General features: G+C 38.0%; 1 protein-coding gene across 2 annotated transcripts in view; it reads right to left on the reverse strand.

The window, feature by feature from the left end:
• LOC111863196 overlaps positions 1 to 22,163 on the reverse strand; it is a 324,239-nt gene that overhangs the window by 21,810 nt on the left and 280,266 nt on the right. Inside the window, exons 1-5 of one of the 2 annotated variants that reach the window (XM_023849282.2) lie at positions 22,066 to 22,152; positions 18,377 to 18,533; positions 10,116 to 10,172; positions 5,269 to 5,456; positions 1,068 to 1,188 (exon numbers count right to left, since the gene is read on the reverse strand). In XM_023849282.2, the coding sequence (XP_023705050.1) occupies positions 1,068 to 1,188; positions 5,269 to 5,456; positions 10,116 to 10,172; positions 18,377 to 18,533; positions 22,066 to 22,126 (584 nt within the window). In that variant the 5' untranslated portion in view covers positions 22,127 to 22,152. Of the gene's footprint in view, positions 1 to 1,067; positions 1,189 to 5,268; positions 5,457 to 10,115; positions 10,173 to 18,376; positions 18,534 to 22,065; positions 22,153 to 22,163 lie in introns of those variants that run through there. The other variant, XM_023849281.2, reaches the window with a different exon arrangement.

Here is a 22,163-nt window from a genome sequence, read left to right on the forward strand (position 1 = left end):
TCCTACATTTCATTCAAAGTGTAGGATTAAAAAAGGATTAATCCAAAGGGGAAGCACAATAGACCATTGAAGGTCGCAGTGCTAGGGCCAGTTTTATGGCTCACCCCCATACTCATATGTGGAAAGGAAGGAAACTGCACTTTTACCTCATATAACACAGATATTTCTCAATATTATGCAGCCATAATTCCCTTAATCTCGATCTAATGTGTAAAAATTATACACTGAAAAGCAATATTGACTCATTATAAAAGTGACTTTTATGACCGCCTCTGTGTTCCAGAGGTCCTGGGTGCGATTCCCGGCACTATCAGATTTTCTGAGAAGTAGTAGGTCTGAAACAGGGTCCACTCAGCCTTGTGAGGATAACTGAGGAGCTATTTCAAGGAAATAGCGGCTCCAGTCTAGAAAACAGAGATTAACGGCCATGGGGATCCATTGCGTTGACCACACGTCACCTTGTATCCACAAAAGTTGTAACTAACTTCGCTGACAAGTGGCAGTCACTTGGTCAGTATAGTTCGCTTGTGGACTACAGGCTATGGAGTTTTTTTTTTATTGCTTAAAATTACTTTTATTAATTGTAAAAGAATTTCAAGATGACAGATCAATAACAAAAACCTTGAGCAACTATGTTAGGTATCAGTTATGAAGGTGTACTCCTAACGATGGCCTTTTAAAAGCTGAAATATGTTTGTTCTTTGTAAGAGAAATAATATTATGTTGTAATTGCATGGCATTATTAAATACACTGAAACAGACAATCTAATCACATGAACGATTCCCAAAAATGTGACAATAAATTCAATTCTATATCCCATAAATGTGTGACAGATAAACTCACGCCAGATTTCATGTTATAATTATGTTACAGCATTTAGTGTTTGCAAGGATTCAATTTTATCACTGTATCACAAGGAATTACAGACATCTTGTTTAAGTCACAGTAAAAAAAATAGGACTATACCTCAATTATAAAACAAGTTTAAAGATGTAAACTAAACCTGTCACAGGCTTAGAAAAGTGTGTTTTCAAAATATGGTTCATATGAGAGTTATTATACATACGTTTCTCCTTTACTTGTCTTGCAGAGAACACGAACAAAGTCACTTTCCTCCAGGTTGTATTCAGTGTGTGTCTGTGTAGTAACTCCATCATGTGTGCTGTGGTCATTCACTCTAAGTATATCTGTTTTGAGACAAAATAATATTTCGTTAGGAACAAGAGAACAGACTGCTTTTACCGGTTCTCACGGTCTCATGGTCTTTGGATCCATCCTTATCTTGGCAAGGACATATATCTAAAACAATAAAGAAATTAAATTCTGCTTGCTTTGCCATTAGGTCTCTGAAATCGTTACTATCTATTAATGATTTAAAAGTGATATATTTTGCCAATGCTCACTCTATAATTGTATATGGAATTGCNACGTTGTTTCCAAATATCTGAACTGTGTCACATTTTCAAAACATCTATTACCTATCGTTATGTCATAATTTTGCGCTTCATTTTGGTGACGAAACAGCAACATATACTTAGTTTTCTCTCTGTTTACTTCTAGACAAACCTCTTTACTTGCATCAATTAAAGTCTGTGTGTTTTTCTTCATGGTATCTATATTATCACCCAGTAGATTCACATCATCAGCATAGACCAACAGCTGATGTGCCCCGTTTAAGATGTTTACATAGTGAAATAAATTAAAACACATATAACCTTTTCATAAACAAACCAATACCATACAGACATATGGATATTTAAAAAGAGAACAAGAAACATGTGAATAACTAGTTCTACCATGAACATAGGCCTACTTACATATCATTCTCTAACCTTTATCAAGACGACACCAACATACATTACACGAATATACAAGGGCTACTTGAAAAGTAACCTCTGGTGAGTTGTTAACAAAACAAGCAATGAGGTGGTAGTCGCTTAAGCGAGGTCAGGGCTGTAAGGTCAAACAACTCCCAGCTGAAATGCTCCAGCAGTGCTCAAGTGTGAGAAGCTGTATGCGAATGCACATTGTCATGGAGGAGCACTACACCAAATGTCAGCATTCCACGCCTTTTGTTCTGAATGACCCTACACAGATATTTTAGTGCTTTGCAGTACACTGCTAACATTGTGATCCCTTGTTACATGAATTCCACCATCAGCACTCCCATCCTATCACAGAAAACAGCTGTCATCAGCTTTCTGCAGGCACACAACATTTGTTAGAATTTTTTCATCTTCTTTGGTGAATGAGTGCATCCACTACTTTGACAGATCTTTGGTTTCAACATTCACAAATGAAACCAGGTTTCATCATACGTTACTCGCACAATGTCACTGAGAACTGCATCACCATCTCTGTGGTATTGCTCTAAGAAATTTAAAGCCAAAGCCATTCTCTGCATTTTGTATGCACCCATGAGCATTTTCAGAACCCATCTTGCGCAAAACTTGTGATAGCCTAGTGTAATTGTAATAAACTCGTAGGGAACAGTGCATGAAATTTGTGAAAATTCACGTGAAAGTTCCAAAATTGTGAAGCGCCATCTTTCACAAATTTTGTGGTGAACACTTTGATCAAGATCATCTCCCACTACAGATGGTCGATCACCTTGCTCTTTATCATGTACATCTGTCTGCCCATCTTTGAACATTCCATGCCACTGTCTTAGAGTTCCTTCACTCATTACATTTTGGCCATAAACTGCACATAATTCCCAAAGGATTTCTGCAGCACTCATGTTTCTACCATGAAGAAAGAGGATAACAGCACAAATTTCACAGCTGGAGGGCCTAAAAGTTACAGGACATATCATAACTCACTCTGCAGAGACAAGAACAAACACTAAGTGATCAGTGATGTGATGGTTTACAAGGCAATGAGTCACGTGACAGAACTGAAAGTATGTAATTAATGTAACATTTGAGATTCTCACAGCAGTGGTTATGAAGGGTTCTATCTTCCACGATATAACGCCATGTAGTGCATTGAAAGCCAAAGACATTTCGAAGGAAAATATTGCCACCATCTTCAGGGTCAAAAAATATGCTGTGCAAGAAACTAGCATGAAAGCAGGTGCCAAGCAAACCCACAAGTTTCTCATTTGGCTTACTCTTTGACCCTGAAGATGGTGGCAATATGTTCATCCCTATTTCAATAAGAGTCATTTAATAGTAACCTTCCATCTATGATTAGGTCTTCTCAGTTGTCCCCTAGCTTCAGCTTTCTGCTAAAATTTTGCATGTATTTCTCAACTTTCCAGTGCATGCTATATACTTCACACATCTTATCATCCTCAACTTCATCACCCCAGTAATATCTGTTGAAGAGTACAAATCATGAAGTTCATCATCATGCGATTCTCTCCTTCTTCCTGTTAATTCCTCTCTCAGATCCAAATATTCTCCTTGGCACTTTGTCTTCAAACACCCTCAAACTATGTTCTTCCCCAAGGGTTAGTCACCAAGTGTTACGATATAAACAAGAGGTGAAATTACAGTTTTGTATACGTGGTGCAGTCCAAAAGTTTCCAAAATTTGAATTTTACGTGCGAATGGTTATAAGTACATCGAAATACCGCTAGGTATCCCCTCACACATCCTTCTTGAATCAGTGTGGCAAGCGGCGTCGAGTAGAGTGGTTGGGTTTATTGTTGGTGAACGTATTTCCATTGTTGTGTTTCCGTGAGTTTGCGGTTTTGCGATGGCTGACTTGAGAGAGCAGCGTGTCTGTATAAAGTTTTGTTTCAAATTTGGGAAAACCGCTGCAGAAACACGCCAGATGTTGAAGCAAGCTTTTGATGAAAACAGTTTACGCCAGACACAAACTTACAACTGGTATAAGCGTTTTAAAAATGGCCAAACATTGACTGATGATGACGATCGTTCGGGACAGCCGTCAACAGGCAAAACACCAGAAAATGTCACGAAAGTTAGGGATCTGATTCTGCAAGATCGTGGACTGACCATCCAAGACCTCTGTAACACCTTGGGACTAAGTTATGGTACATGTCAACGAATTTTGTCAGAGGAACTGAACATGAGGAGGATTGCGGCGAAGTTTGTGCCACGACTGCTGCAAAATGAACAGAAGCAGCATCGCTTGGAAGTCTGCAGGGAACTTCAGCAACAGCTTCAAGAGGATCCAAACTTTCTTTCGAAGGTTGTCACTGGTGACAAAAGTTGGGTTTATGGCTACGACCCTGAAAGCAAGCAGCAATCGTTGCAATGGAAGAGCCCTTCTTCACCTCGGCCAAAAAAAACAAGAGCAACATTAAGTCCACGTTGATCTGTATTTTTGATACTCGTATTGATGGGACTGTTCATAAGGAGTTCGTCCCTCCTGGTCAGACAGCCAATAAAGAGTTCTATCGTGATGTTCTAAGGTGNGCGGAGAACATGAGGAGAAAACGTCCAGAAAAGTCGCGCACGAACGACTGGGTACTCCACCATGACAATGCACGACCACATATGGCTTACGTTGTGCAGGAATTTTTGGCTAAAAACAAGATGGCAGTTGTTCCCCACCCACCGTACTCGCCAGACTTAGCTCCATGCGACTTCTTTCTCTTCCCCAAGATGAAAATCAAGTTGAAGGGGCGAAGATTTGATACAGTTGAGGAAATTCAAGCAGAAACACAGAAGGTACTAAACACCCTAACAAAGAAAGACTTCCAGGATGCATTTGAAAATTGGCAGAAACGCTGGGATCGGTGTATGCGCTCCCAAGGGGACTACTTTGAAGGTGATGGTGCAGAATAAGATCTAGGTAAGATGTAATAATTTTTATTTATATAGATTTCGGGAACTTTTGGATTGCACCACATATTTTAATCATTGCATTCTTAGATAAGAATTGAGAAGGCAAAAGCTTCTGAAGTGAATAATAGTAAGTATGAGTATTTCCCAAATTTACTCTGCCCTTCCTATGTTTCTGAATCTAATTTTGATCTGTTATGTCACTCTCACATATTTGATCTTTGTCACACTTCTGAAGGACTTTATAGTGTGACTAATTAAAGCATTCTGTTGACGAGACATGAACTTATTTATACTTCCATTATACTGCGGTATCAAAAAATAGTCACTTTGCAACGTCCTTCAGTTAATAACACACCAACTTCACATGGTAGTTCAAGTTTTAAAGGTACCTTCCACTTTTTGTATAATTTCAGTACTCTTTTAACACTGCTAGGTGCTGCTCACGAGTTTGAATTTCTGATAGAGGTTAAATGAGAGGATACTGTATGCCCTTCCATTTGAACTGACCTGTAAAAGCACACTGAATGTCGCCATGCCTTGCCCGAGCCTCATCTGTGATGAAGACAGTACTCCCATTAACTTTCACCCAGTCAGTGTCATTTCCACACTGAATTGGAGGGACCGACTTAATGAACTTCATTATCTCTGGACTGTTCACCTCCAAATGAGGGTGTCGACATGCCTGGCCTCCAGCTCTGAAATTAAAGAGCAACATTTAGAAACAAAACAAATATGCACAGAGCAATTCAAATTCGTCCGGTCAAAATTTTGGAGGAAGTTGCAGTAATTTTCAACAGAACATGTAAATAAACAGTTGTTCAATTTACCACTGTGTCAGAGTTATGGAACCTGAAATTTTTGGTATTGATTTCTTTTCATGTGTCCATGTGGTGGAGTCTTCACTGTCACAAAACAAGCTCATACTACTTCTGCATTTGCTTATGGCTCACATTACTTCTGATAGCAAAGTAATGACAACAGTAACCACAGCAGCAACCCAAAAGAAGTGTGTATGCAATTGCACACCGAAAGATGAGGGAAACAGGAGTATTCATGCTGCATGCACATGCTAACCACAGTGAATGTAATGTGCAGAATTAAGATGAAGTGGTAGACATAAATTCATTGATTAGCAACTGTCAGACTGTATGAGAAAAAAGCACCTCTCTGATTGCAGTCTGATGTACACTGCAAGAGCAGTTCCATGCACAATTTGTACAACAGCTACAGCGAGGGAACAATAACTTTCACCTCCAGTTCTGTCAGTGGCTTGTAAACAAAACTTTCATTGAACATTACTTTTCATGCCAAGTACTGTAGATTGATGTGGCAACATTCACTAAAAGTGGAGTAAACAAGCTACACAAGCCACATGAATAGGCACACAAAATCCTCATACTATACAATTCTCTAAATTTCAACAGAGATTTAGCATCAACATTTAAATTGATATCACAGACTTGACCACACATAACGGCAAACTGTCTCAGTGAAACCCAGTAAACTGACTTCCTCAAAAGATTTTCCTTTTTATTACAGAATGTACAAAGTCAGCAACCTGCTATAGACTGGATGACCCGGATTCGATTCCCAGCACTGCAAGACTTTTCTGTTTTCCACAGCGTGCAGACTGACTCTGGGACCCACCCATCCTCTGTCCACTGGGTACAGGAGACTCTCTCCCTGGGGATAAAGCAGCTAGGGCACGAAGCTGACCACTCAGCACCATCTACTGCCTATATCTAGAATGGTGGAACTGCACCTCCACTCCCTCAAATGTCTTCATGGCATAGTGCTTAACTGATTAAGCATATGGACAACTTTAACTTCTGGACAATGAACCCCTTAATGTTTTCAAGGGCATTAGGTTTCAGAACAACACCCCTCTCCACTATTTACACCAAGTACATAATTGGCTGAGCAACCAGGCATAAGGATCCTATGGGGATCCAGCATCTGCATTCTCCTGATATGAATCCACTTTATTTTTGATATATCAGAGAAAATGTTTATGCTGTGGAAGTGCAAGATTGTGATGACCTGACCAGTCACATCCTGGTAGCTGCAGCAAACATCAGGGGCAAACCTAGAACACTGGTTTGCACAGTGGACTCCATCAATGTTGCTGTGAAGCATGCACACAAGCCACAGGAGGTAACTATGAGCAGTTATTGCAAAAAAAATTGTGTAGAATTGTGTGCAAGTCCCACAACAGCATCAACCATTTATGTTATACGTAATGGATACTACAAACTGAAAACAGCTAATAACCTGGTTATCCCTGCTTCTCATTAATTGTATTTAAATGTAATAAACAGAGACATTAAATGTAAATAACTGTATGTACACATAAATGGGCAAGTACAGTGGATTCTGGTTAACAGGGCCATTAGTTAACTGGGACAAATCTTGAAGAACAAATGGAGAACAACCAGAATTTGCTTTGCTTATTTGGGACACTGTGCTGTTTAATTGGACTGGTAGCTGTCACATAGCACACTTGTGCTTGCTACATCATCAATGAGTCACTGGCTCAGCATAAATGAACACCTACCTACATTTGCTCTCAGTCTTGCAGCAGTTGTGTTTGTCAGTCTACTGTGACGTGTGCATCAATTTTTTTAGTTTAAAGTTTCTTATTCCTACAGAAATGTGCAGGAGAGATGTAACACTCACTGACAAAATTCCCTTACTTGAAAAAATTAAAAACCAACTGCCAAACACCAGTCATCACCAACTGGCGGAGATAACTGGAGTGCCAAAATCTACAACTACATGCATTGTACAGCAGGGAACCCCCTCCCCCCCCCCACACCAAAAAAAAAGAAGAAGAAGAAGAAGCATGAAGGTAAGGATCCTGATGTTAGGTCCTCAATCAGTGGTTCTCTGTCATAACTGAAAGGTGTATGTGTCAGTGGTCCAGTACTCAAAAACAAGTGTCAGAGGAGTTAGCTAAGAGGCTGGTTCATAATGATTTCAAAGCAACAGATGGTTTCTGTGGAAATGAAGGTTTGGGATACAATTCAAGAAGGCACATGGTGAGAAGGGCAGTGCTGATCAATGGAAATCCACACAGCTGCTGAAACTGCTCCAGAAATTTTGTGCAAATGATATCTATAACGCCCATGAAACAGCTTTATTATATCGTGCCATGCCAGACGGTTCTCTAAGCTTCAAACACAACACAACCCTATTTGGTTCAAAGAAAGCAATGGGTCATGTAACTGTGTTGTGCTGTTCAAACATGTCAGGAACTGATAAACCGAAGCTCTTGGCTACTGGGAAAAGGGATAAACCTTGGTGCTTTGAGGGGATTAGTATGGATATTCCCAGTTCTGTACTATGCTAAAAAATGTGTGGATGACATATGACCCTTTTAAGATATGGCTATTGAGTTGGGATGTGGAATTACAATGGAAATCAAGGAAAATTTGACTGGTTCTTAACAACTGTGCAGAACACCTTCATTTAGATTCTCTGAAAAATATCCAATTGGAATTTCTGTCTCCCAGCACCACATCCTTGGTACAGCCAATGGATATAGGAATAAAAAAATTGAAGAGTTTATATCCTTGAAGCGATTCCAGAAAATCTACCAAGATCTTCAAAAGGTAAGGAGGTAAATGCAAAGACTTATCTTTTACAAGCAGCATAGTTTATTGCCAATAGTTGGCAAAGAGTAAGTACCAAGACCATTCTGAACTGCTTTGCTCACCGTGGTTTCTAACACTCACACTTGGAAATGCAGAATATGGCCAAGAGTGAAAATGATGTCTTATTACAAATGCACATCAGAAATTATGAAGAGTTTTCATGCACCTGCAACAGACTTCAGTGTTATCATTTTTTTCACACATTTATTATACATAATCTGCAGAGTCTACTATAAATGTAATGTATATGTTCGGTAAGTACTGGCTTGTGAATTAGTTATCTAAACACTTTATTTTCTGAATTTTGTTACGTGCAGCTTTCATTATATCTACATAGTACAGACAATAATTTCATGGATTGGCTGCATAGTGGCGCTGTTATGCATTACAGTGGATACATGGAGCTACGAGATGGTGTCATGTCCGTTCTTCTCTTGTCCCAGCAAGAAGTTGTGTATGTGTGGTATATTCAGGAAGAGAGTCACTATTGTGAAGGGTAGTTGTCTGCGAGCAGCAGAAATCGAGAATGTTGCAGTTTGAGCAACGGGAAAACATCAAGTTCTGCCAAAATTAGGCAACTGCTAGCAAAACATTTCAGATGATCGAGCAAGTGTACAACAAAGAAGTCTTGGGCTGCAGTGCTGTGTTTAGGTGGCACAAACGTTTTTCAAAGGGGAGAGACAGTTTGAAAGATGATGAGCCAAGAATGGTCAGAACTGAACTCAAGATCCAAGAAGTTGCAATGTTGAAGCCAACCGCCCCCAAATGGTAGATGAAATCACAGAAACAGCAAGGATTAGCCACAGTACTTGCCATAAAATTCTGTCTGATGACCTGAACATGTCTCGTGTTACACAGCAAAGTGTTCCACATGTCCTAACGCAAGACTATGACAATTACATGAACATTTGCAGTGACCTGATCGATAGTGCTGACAAAGATGGGACGTTTCTCAACCGGATCATAACAGGAGAAGAAACATAGTGTTTTCTATACAATCTGCAACTGAAGTGACAATCGGCCACCTGGAAAGCACCATAACTGCCAAGAAAGAAGAAACAATGACAGGAAAGGTCAAAAGGCAAGGTAATGCTTGAACTGTTTTTTTACTCATCTGGAATTGTCCACAAAGAATCCAGCCCAGAAGGGGTGACTGCAAACAAGCACCGCTACAAGATCCTTTGCCATCTACGCAATTCAATTCGTTGTAAGGGTCCTAAGCTTTGGCGCAGGAAGAACTGGCTGTTGCTACACAACAATGCCCCTGCCCATTATTCTGTGCTTGTCAAAGAGAAGCTGGCAAAACAACAGGTCACCGTTTTGTCACACCCTCCATATTAACCTGATCTCATACTATGCGATTTGTTTTTCTTCCTCCGCTTGAAAGAAAAGCTACATGGGCGTTGATTTCAGTCAGCTGAGAAGATTGTCACTGCCACAAGGGAAGCTGTATGGGACCTTCATGCAAATATCTTTCTGCAGTGTTCCCAGCAGCTATACCAACATTGGCAGACTTGCGCAGCTGCCAATGGCAACTATTTTGAGGGAGGATGTGGATATGTGTAAGTGTATATGGGTATCTTGTATTATGGTGTGACAAAACCACAGTCCACGAAATTATTGACTATAGTGGTATGTTATCAACAGTACAGTTTCATGCAGTTTATCTCCACCTAAAAAAAGTTAAACTTTAGGACTCACGAGAGTTTTCTCCAGGTCTCTGCTGATGATGAGTGGAGCATGAGGTTTATCTGCTTCCTGTTAGAAGAATCATCAAAAATGAACATTTTAATCTATACATATAACAAAACAATTACAGTATAGGTCAGTGAATCAGTTTTTATGAACAGATCAGATGTGGAAAAATACAGGGACAGCTGTGACAATAAATCAGATAATGCATATATACATCTAATGAAACAGAAACTGATGCTAATAAGGTGTTGAATGTGCTGTGCAACCCCTCAAATATTTCCAACTGTGGATAATGTACAAATGTAAAATAATTCACCTGAAAGTTACAGCATTCTATTTGAATAGCTGCTTAATGGGTTGGCAGTCAGTGTGTTGTTAATCATGCATTAACATAAACAATCTGTAACTGTAATAGGTGCAAACAGTTCATTTCTGTTAGTCTTTGCATGTTTGTTCTTGTCAATGAACAGGAGTATTCACTGTGTTTGAATGCAACCAAAGTGAAACAAAGTACCAAATAAGATGTGTTACTTTAGAGTTACACACAAATGAAAAGTCTAGCACACACCACAGAAAATTCAGTTCTTGCCCTACACACTGTTTTCATTTAAAGAACAATCTGTAAAGGACTGTGTATGACTTTTAGTTTTGGAGTAACTTAAAATAGAAAGCGTCCAGAAATGATCAACACACTTGGTGGAAAATGTGTTTCAAATTTGATTTGTTTCATCAGTGTCACCAACTGCTCTATAGAGCAGCACAAAGATGAAAAACTAACTTCAAGACAGTGTTGGATAATGCATTTCTTGAACTATGCAGAGGATAAAGTACATATAGTGAATCTGTGAATTATGCCTTTTATGCAGGGCTCTGTACAAACAGGTGGATAATTTAAAAAATGGCTGTGAATCAACAAATGAGATTCTGTATACCTCTATTGCTCCATATGCCTTCATGCTGTGATGTATTTAATCACAGAGACAAATTTACCTTCACTTAAGCTTCTGCAACTGAGAATTCAGAAGAGCATAAGCCAAACATGGAAATAAATACCAGTGTTGGCAGTATACAGAGCATGAGTCCCCTTTGAAATTCAGAAATGTCTCAGTACATGCTGCATGTCAAGGGATTCAACTGACAGGAGGCTAGCTTGACCATGTATTAAAGAGCAGCAAAAACAATACATGGAAGAAGAGTACTATTTTCTGAAACAGGCTGTAAAGTGACAAAACTATGAATACATCATAATGTGAGCAGCCTAGCATGCCATGGCACCATTAGAGAAATTTAAAGTGCAATATCAAAAGGTAATGGCATGGCAAGGTTTTAATAAGACAGATTTTCTTGAACAGCAAGTCACAAACAACACCCACTATTACAGCTGCCATATCGTGTTCTTAGGCCAGCCACATGCAAATGTCAAGTAGAACTGTAATAAGAGGTGTGATACTTCTGCATAAGAATGACTTCTTATTCAGCCATGTGACCATTAAGACTCTACGAAATAGCACAGGAAGTCTTGAATCATTCATCCTTCTTTCCTTCATTGACCGACTTTACAGGATGCTAATTCTAAAGAAATAACAAATATGGGGCTGTTGTTCTCATGAGGATACAAAACTCTAGTAAGAACACTGAAGCATCCCAGCACTGGCACGCAAAATGCCTCCCTGTACCAGGGCAGTACATAAAGAAGTGAACACAGCTTCAGCTGTTTAAAATTTGTATGGAAACAAAATGCATGTAAACCACCATTTACAATTTCATAGTTACACAAAAAATTTCAGCAAAACCAATGGGCTATCAGCTGACCAGTCATCATATAAATGATGTTCAAAAGCATATACGAGTACTCCATGATAGAGTACACAGAACTTCCAACAGATTATTTATAAAATTCATATTTCAAACAGCATAATAAAGCACAATACTGATTTACAAACAAATCTGTGAAAAGTTGTATGGGCAACATGAAAAATCTATTTATGAGTCTTATGTAAAGTAGGGTTTGTATCAGTCAATATAGCTATGAACAACCATGGCCAAGTGAAGCTGTACAGAGATACTTGATGTCAAATTGCATCACAATTTCACTGATGGACTATGATATACAAAAACATACATTTATGGTCCTATGCCAAGTAGGCTTCATTACAGAGCAATATGACAGATAAAACAGCTGGATAATGTTACATAAAGAAGTCTCATATATTTAATTTAACATATAATTCAAATTTGATATACATGAAAAAGTTCATCTATGACTTCATACCCAGTATGCTCTGTAATCATTTAATACAGTGAAAAATTAAAATTGTCAACTATCGTTATGCATTATCAAAATGTGTATGAGTGTGTTTGGTCCTTTTTGTATGTTCCTTCTACATTTGTTTATACAGAACTCACAAAGGTATGCTAATCCAAAAAGTGACATAACTACTTTAGCATAAAACTGTAATAAACGGTTTTATTGACTACAACAGCATTTTCTGCCAAACACAATACCTGATGGTCCTCTTCTCCTCGTTTAAGGAATGACTAAAGGGTACAAAAAGGGTCAAAACACCAACTCTACCCGAAACTGAATATCCCTTATCCCACATAGGAATAAGTCTTACTGAACTAAAGCATAGTCTAGACACACAACACAACAGGAAGAGACTTCCAGAACCACAAATTACAGGAGCACATAGATGGGGCTATACATCAAATATTGGAATCACTAAACAGAAGCACAGCAGTTGCCACGAACAATTCTTAAACACCTGATGATGACCAATGTTGGTCAAAACATAAAGTGCAATATACAAGAGCTTTTAAATAAGGTTAAAAGATGCACTGTATGTATGTAACAAACTTTTAAATAAGTTTTAGCAGGACATGTTGCATGTAAGACAGCGAACCAGCGACTTTTGTTCAATAAGTGATGTGCAACAGGATGCTGCAGTACAATATTATGAATTAAAGGAGTTCCACAGAAGTGAAAGGCAGGCCATGTGTGACCTGCAGGCCAAACCGTATTACTGACTTAATTCAATACTATCTTTTTATAGACTTCCATTACAATATTTTGTAACTACTTGCTGTGTGTGCAAAATTTCTTGTATAGGGAAGCTTTTTCTGATGATGTATGAGACAGGAGACCTCCACAAATCATTTCACCACAATGTTTATATGAAGTGGCACATGAGAATAAAAATTAACTATCACTGTACAGTACTTCTTTTGGCTTATTTTGGACTTCACCCATCGTCTGGTATGTAAAAGACAAAAGACCACGATGTTTCAGAGCTAGCTCTTTCTAATGGGCCCAACTGGGTAGGTTTATCCTTCCCTATCCACCTGAAGACAGAGACAGATCCAGTCTCTAAAACGTAGTGGTCTTTTGTCTTTTACATACCAAACGATGGGTGAAGCCCAAAATAAGCCAAAAGAAGTACACTATACACCATCGTCAGAATCCTTCCAAGTCTATCTATCACTGTACAGTTACAATTTCATTAATAACTCTTAACTGCTGACCTAAAATGCTATTTTAAATATTTGCTTGCATGACAAAAGTTCCATGGGATACACTGATGATGCTCAAAATGTTCACTTCAACAGGCATACTGAATTATGCATACTTGCATATAATCAACAATTTTCTGTTTTGTAATTCTCTATTGCATGGTTACTTTTCAAACTACATATAATTTCTTCAACAACTATTCTTCCGGGTGCCTTTGCTGTGTTGGTGACAATTTTTTTTGTCACTAAACTTCCAATTTATTTTTTCCAGCAAGCTTCTAAAGCATAAAACTTATGAATTTCTCTTTTATATTTTCATTACTTACTTTTAACACTAATATCTACTGTCTAGCATTTATCAGTATCTACTCTGTACTATTTATCTCGCAAAAATGGTTCTGAGTTTAAATGCCAAGCAGTTTGTTACCTTCCTAAGACATGACACTGTGTTACTTTTTACTAGATAATTCTTGGAGAATAAGTATGAATGCTTCATTTAAGTATCAGATTTGTTATTTCACACCCTCCACAGAATGGACAAAGAACAGACCTGTACAAAAACATGACAACTGCAGTGAAAGAGTTAATGATGTTCTTGTCTCCCACCAGAGCACCGCTCTCTGACATGTTCCTTTAGATCACATTCAATACGTTTTACATGTTTTTGATATATGTATGTATTAATTTTCAAGACTGCAACCCCCACATAAGGCAAGTCATCTCTAATTATTTGCCTCTGCATTTATTTCTAGATCAGCCTTCTTACAAACATCTAAGGGAGCTTATATTTCCTTTGATATATTATGTATGTGAAATTAAATCAACAAAATTAGCCTCCACATAGAACGGCATCCTAGGACAAGCCTCCACATAGAACGGCATCCTAGGACAATGTTCAACACACAAGTGAAATATTTTGGATGTTCCCTCGCAAATCCATGCGTCAAGTGAGTTTACATAAAATTAGGCCTGCCTTACTCAAATGTGCATAAGAAACAATAACTGTGTACTCACAGGCTTCAGATGGTCCTGAAGACAACACATACAGATTAGGATCTGAGAAAATAGTTTGCTTTAGAAATTATTTCCTGCATTGAAGAGGGCAAGATCTAACTCAACAGACTTTGTTTTCTGATGAAGCAAAGTTTTATATGTGCGGAAAAGTCAACAGGCACAATTGACATGTAAGGGGAGTCCAAATTCTCATGAAGTTACTAGAAATGAACATGGTTCATCAAAGGTTTGGTGTGCTGGGACAAAAAACATTAATAGTCCTTTCTTATTTGCAAAATCAAGGTGATTAGCAAAAAGATCCCATCTATGACAGAGGACACTGCTTTGCTTCACATTCCTGCAGGAAAAGTTTTTCAGCTAGATGGTGCAACACCTCACTTTTCAAGTCATGTTTGTGCCTTTCTCGATAGGGAGTTTCCTGGCTGTTGGAGAGATATACAAAGTGTTAAGTTCCCCCTAATTCTCACATCTTGCTCACTTAGATTTCTTCTTGGGGGTTGTAAGGAACATTGCTTATTGAGAAAAGGTGAATGAGTTGTGTTAAAAATGTTAGAGCTGCACAATGTGTTACCAATAAAATGCTTGAAAATATCTTGCAGGAAACTGTATATAACTTTGAAGTATGTCAGATCATTAACAGTGCCACACTGACAACTCAGCACATAAAGGGACCTGATGAGGGCAGTGTTTGAAAATGTATAACTTTCTCCCATACACCTAGCAGCCAAAATTATATCATGTTAATATAAATAATAAATAGCAAACTCCTTGCCCTTGCAAATCACTGTTAACTGCTAAAGTAAAGAGTAAAATGGAATACTGTACTACATAGATAGAAAACTAACCATAACGCACTCACTAACTCCACACAAGAGATATATTCTTAAGTAGCTAATAATCACTTGACAAACATGACTGACCACAAGGGGCAGGTCCTACTCCTCACTCCTTTCATGACACTGTCACCATCCCTTATGTGACTACCCTTGTATTATTCCATTGTAAAATTCCATCGATCCAATCTAGGCTACAAATACGCCTGACGGACATAGAACCAGTCATAGACAAGTAACTGAAATACACATGCTATGAAAATAAGCACAGGTCAGGTCAAACAATAAACCAAACTGTTTATCTTCCTACTTTAACATTAAACATAACAACATCTTAAATTTAATATTGCAAAAAATCATCATGCCAAAAGGTAGATGATAACATATTTATGCCAAAATAAAGCACCTATGATACATAAAACCTTAAAAATTCACATTAAAATTAGTAATTACTATTAAAAAAAATCCTTCAGTGAATAAAAATAATTCAATAGAAGGTAGTTTTTTAGAGTATTTTTAAATTGATTCTTATTATCAGACTTTTTTTTATGCAAGGAGGTAAGTGATTAAATGCCTTTATACCTATATAATAAACACCATTTTTATAGATAGACAACCTTGGTTGTGAAGGGTAAAAATTATTTTTACCTCTGGTGTTGATATCATATAACTCTGAATTTGTTTTAAATAAGGAGATATTATCAATTACAAAAATTAATAATGAAAATATATACTGAGAATAAAATGGTAAAATAAAATGGTATATCTAGTTTCTTAAACAACTCCCTACAGGGCAGCCCTGTAACAGGAAAGAAAAAAATAAATATTGCCAATGACCAAACTCTTCAGATATCACACGGACTAAGGATGTATGATGTGTAGTCATCATGAATTTGTAATGTGTGACATGTTTTATATCCAGGCCTACAGGGAGATGATTGGATCCATGAAGTGAAAATAAATGTAAATGTAATGGGGTAGGATAATAAAAATTTAGTCATTGTCCCCTTTTATCCAATCCTGGGAATCTGGAAATGGATAAAGGGAGACTTCATTCACTCACTAAGCAAAACTCTTTTCTCATTACATCCATATATTACAATGCATCTATAATTAAATAAAAAACAGAGACCAAAACCTCCCTGCTCTACCTCTTGTTCCTAGCACAGATAATTTCTTTCTGAATTTTCAAACAGCATCATTCCTTTACTTTTCCCATAATGCAAAATGTATAGCTTCATCAGACAATGTACCACTTACTTTAGGTTATGTAGCACTGTTGGTACAAATTTGACATTTGTTACGCGTAAACAAGAAGTTGTATGCTCTGATGAGGTTAGGTAGGATCAAGTATTTATGGACCAAAAATCCCAGCAAGCCTCAACTGGCAGACAGCTCGCAATCATCTCTTGTCACGTATTGGGCGTATGACGCGACAAATAACTTCACGCCATATTTGGTATAGCGAATTTTATTTCACATTCGCACTTACAATCACCCAAATTACAGATTCACAATTACTGCTATCTGCAGTATCACAAATACTACACTCCAAATGCCAGAATGCAACTGACTGGTTGCTGGCTAACTCGGAACTCTCTCGGAACTCACTCATAGGTAGCTGCCTTGAGAACTGTTGATAACACACTGACTCTCACTTGCTGCTCAGCCGGCTTTTATTCCGTTCGCTGTTGCTAGGGTCGCCCGCCACGTCACAGTAGGAAGCGGTATCGCGTCACCGTGTTTGTGTATAGCCTAGTAACGCTGTTACCTCGCGCCTCCTTACGTCACCGGGCGTCGCGCATTATGTCACCGTGGAGGGGGGGGAGCACTACGTTACCGCCACGTGCCGCTGGGGAGGTAGGGGTCCTCCGTTGCGCAACATGTCACAATACTGAAAGGGCAACTCAACCTCACACTACCTGCCACAAGTATAACAGTCTCTTGGGGTATTACATGCAAATTCTGTTGAATCCATAGAATTAAGTCAGTCTTATGTTAAAAGTTGTGGCAGCCAATACTAATTCAACTCTTTGGTGTAATAATGCAAGTCCTTACATAACCTTGCATCACTACAGAGCCAGCTGAATCCAGTCCACATACTGTCTTTTAAGATCCAATTTAATATTATCCTCCCATTTATGCCTAGTTCTCCCAAGAGGTTTCTAAAATTCTGCATACATTTCTCGATTCCTCCATTTGTGCAATTATGTGTCTCAACAATCTCATTTTCCTAGTTTGATCAACCTAAAAGTAGTGGTAGTTTGCACTGAGTATAAACGAAAAGATCCTCACGCAACTGTCTGCATTCTCCTGTCATTTACTCCCTAAGACCAAAATGTTCTCCCCAGTATCCAATCTTTCCTCCAACACATTCAGTGAATGTTTTCAATAGACTTATCCTTCAACTGCACTATGGCCCTAGGGTCAACTCAGACTTTAACAGAAATGAGTACCGGGAATCTCCTTGAGTGTAAAGGGTGGCTGGCACATAAAGCTGACAACCTCACCAATGTATGTTTTATTGGAAAGATGCTACCTACCAGCTTGCATCCCATTCTAAAAACCAGCAGTAAGAGGCCACAAATCAAGGAATGAACCTCTCTGTACAGTCTGCTGGCACTGTCATGACACAGGAGTTGAGAGAGCAGAGGAAAGCTACAATGGTGTCTTAGTGTCTTAGGTTGGAACAGTGGACAGACCTTGAGTGCTCCACGGAAATTCCAATGGATGTGGTTCAATATCGAAAGCCATTTCATGCTCTCAGTTTAGGTTACAGAATCACCCAGTATGTCCTTCTACTCCTTTCCTAACTCAAAGAGTATCATACAATTCTTGCTTTTCTTGTCTTATGCTTCAGCTAAATTTAACCTGCATTCTACTATACTGCATATAATGAGTGATCCTTACAGCCTGGATGTTCTGTCCACATCATCAAAGTAGCCACCACCCCGCTGCAGCCGTACAATTTGGAACACTATAAACAAACATCCCACTAGTAGGAATCCATACATAAGTCGACGGATATGGAATGTGAATGTCATGCTTGACATTAATTTTCGCTGGCCTGAAAAAGAAAATAAAGTTTTTACATTATTACATAAGTTAGAATTCTCAACACTAATGCACATATAACACAGATATTCAGCTGGATTTAATGCATGAAATGAAATTAATATACTTTTGTAATTTATAACTTTTCTTTCACTTGCTTAGCTGGTAAATAGAAGGGATTCAGAGGTTGATTAAGCAGTTGTCTTCTTTTCTTATAATTCATCCTGACAATTATCAAATTAAACCATAAAAATTCATCTGGTCAGTTTACCTTTGAGAAGTAAATTTAGTAATGCATATTCACTAAATTTTGTTTTAATAAAATAAAATACAGGAAGCCAAAATGAATCAGGCAAGACTTTGTAGATATCTCACTGCTGGTCTAGACATAGATAAGAAAAAAGAAGTACAGTTTTTTTTTTGTTTCATTCTGGTCCGTCACACTAACAATTACAAATATAAATCACTCCGTCCAGCACAGCAGCCACGAGCAAACCCTGGAAGATATAAAGAACCTCCACATCAAGATAGACAGGTGGCACAATATCTGACCCATACAAGAGGGACGATGGGAGGACGAACACGAGCCTGCATGGTTTATGAATTTTAATTACTGACAATGCAAAATTTTTAATTAGCATCAAGAAATTTTAAATAATTTTTAAAAACTTTACATTCCCAGGAAACTGCTGTGTTTGTGAAATGTTCTATTTTGTGTACTATGCACTGTAACATATAAGTGTACGTACTTTACATCTAAACAACTTATGTGAAGGTGGTTTCCTGTTTGTAGTGATGTTTGCCCTCTGAAGATGGTCCGCAGAGACCGCAACATATAAGGGTGTTAAGTTTTTCATGTAGTAATAAACTTACAGGTCACATTGGACGGAGTGATTTATATTTGTAAGAAGTACAGTAGTTAAAAATTTGCCGAGCTCCATTCAATACAGTCAAATCCTGACAGCTGTAAATGATGAAGTTCTGCCAAAACAACTAGTAAATAAATAATCAGTTATATATGTGGGATGTCATTATATGAAGAGACAAACCACTTGTTGAACTGTTCTATAATATTTATTACAGTTGCGCAGTATACACAGATGAACCTGAATTGAGGGAATTGAAGAATAATAATACCAATAGTGAAATCTGTAACACTTTGAATGTTGTATTGAAATGCAACGCTGAACTAGAATTCTAGAACTGTAGAACTGTAGAACTCTAGAACCGTAAACGTCCAAAGTCAAAGTCACATTGCAACTGATGGTCAGTAAGGTCTGTCTGTCTTGGTGTCGAGCTGGGGCTCATGACCAGATGTTACTTTTTAAATGAAAGTTACTGTCCTGTCCATGTGGGGCGCCTTCTCTGACGAGAAGATGGGTCTGTGATTTGTCAGTCATAGTCGATAGTTTTAATCGTTTCTTGCATCCTGTTGAGTGTTTTAATCAATAGCAGAGTGAATTTACCGACTATACAACACGTTTTTTATTATCACATTATCACTACATGTTTCAACCTTAAGAGGTCATCTTCAGGTAAAAATTATTATATAATAATAATAATAATAATAATAATAATAATAATAATAATATTAATAATAATAATAATATTAATAATAATAATAATATTAATAATAATAATAATTTTAACCTGAAGATGACCTCTTAAGGTCGAAACATGCAGTGATGTGATAATAAAAAACGTGTTGTGTAGTCGGTAAATTCACTCTACTACTGATAGTCGATAGTATCAGTCCACTGTCACTATGTACACTTACAAATGAGTCTTAATATCAAGTATGTATAATACTTACAAGGCCTCTGTCAGTCTAGGCTCAGTACAGCAGACTATGCCCTATTTCTAGTAGTATTTGCTACCACGGCAGTTTACTCACTTGAATGGTTGTATGCCTGACCTGTAAACTTCCACTTAATGTATCTTCTTATATAACCTAGAGTTGGACCTACAGAAAACATGTCACTGTCAGTACTGTTGTAGGCTTTGCCTAGAAACAGATGTTTACTTGCCATTGCTAAGCAATGATACTTGTGTTGTCACTGTAACATTTGCTTGAATGTTGGCAGTTCCCAAATATACATTTGGTTATAAACTAATGTTTTAGCTTAACTGGCCATCATCAGGCTATTCTTACATCTGTTATACACATGGTTATTGAACAGAGACTGGGTGCTGCTAGCTACGTGATCTCATGACAGACCTAGAGGAATTACAGTATTTTTGCTGAGATAAAAGAGAAGCAAATGTGTCACCATGTCAACAATTATAGATTAGGTTTAAAGTGATGAGCTAAAGTTGAAATAAATGTTTCCATGTCCGAAAGCTGATTAGAAGTTACGTTGTAGGTGTGCACTGTGAATCACTCTGATCACGTAACAACTTTGGTGCAGCTGCTATTTCTAGATGCCTAGTGTGCTATCAGGGATGGCTGCTGAGTTTAAATGATACTGGAGAATACTCGTGGTACTGTGTTGCGGCCTGAGAAGTTATATCTTGTGTTTGTATCTGATGCTGTATGTTAATGTCATTTTGTACAGTCCACGGGGACTTCCTTGGAATATTTCTACTAGTGTTCTCTTGATACCTGGTTCTTTGAGGATGTGGGTTGTTCTGTGTAGGTTATAACTACAGTTGCAACACTTATTTCTCTTGGTTTTTCTTTCATACATACTGCACGGTATGCATTTCTGTTGTTGATCTTGCTGTTTGTAAATGTCACTGGTTAAAAGGCCTGCATGTAACTGAACCCTTCTCTGTAATATCAGGCACATTGAATTTAACAGAAACCACTCCAACATACCTAACCTGCTACTGAACTAATATTTTACATAGTAACTAAACCTCAGAACATAAGAAGTGAGTAATGTTAGCAATAATGATGTTTGCTTCAGAGATGTCAATACTTCACACTACAATGCATTCAAGATATCCAGCATTTACACAGCTGTATACACTGACAGGCAGAAATTTTAACACTTCATTCTAGGGCCATCACCTAATTACAAGCTCTTAATGTTATTCTCTGCTTTTTATAACAGCTTCCTGTCTTTGCATGTAACATGTATGAAACTTGTAATGGACATAATTATTACACATATGAATTGAATTTCACAATTGCTGTTCTTCTGACTGATGACTCCCTTTTTGCTACAACTGTACCACAGAGGACTACAACTCCAGCAACGGTCTGTAATTCATCTAACACCATGAGAATCATGAAGAACTGCAAATCATGAAACAAAATTATACATTGAGCCTATGGCTTAGTACCCTGACACATTTTGGGCTTTTACATGAACTTCATCTAGAGGATAATAAGATGGGGTCTCATGATGTCAAGATCCTCTATACACATTCAATTCTACTGCCCATTCCTTCTCTACATATTACATAAGCAACGTATGCAAATTAATTTTCAAGGTCCTGCAAGGCCCAGTCAACGCAGTTCTCCCGCACAACCTACACAACCTGATTTCGTTCCTTAAGACATAAATACGTGTAAAACATAACCATCTCTCATCACTCACTTTCTACACGAAACGCAGTCCAGTGACAGTCGCCAACACCACTTCCAACCCTTGACTCCATTTAATCGCCTCCTTCTCTTGGCATCCCCCCTCTGCCT

The sequence above is a fragment of the Cryptotermes secundus genome, unplaced genomic scaffold, assembly GCF_002891405.2.
Source record: "Cryptotermes secundus unplaced genomic scaffold, Csec_1.0 scaffold517, whole genome shotgun sequence".
Lineage (NCBI taxonomy): Eukaryota > Metazoa > Arthropoda > Insecta > Blattodea > Kalotermitidae > Cryptotermes > Cryptotermes secundus.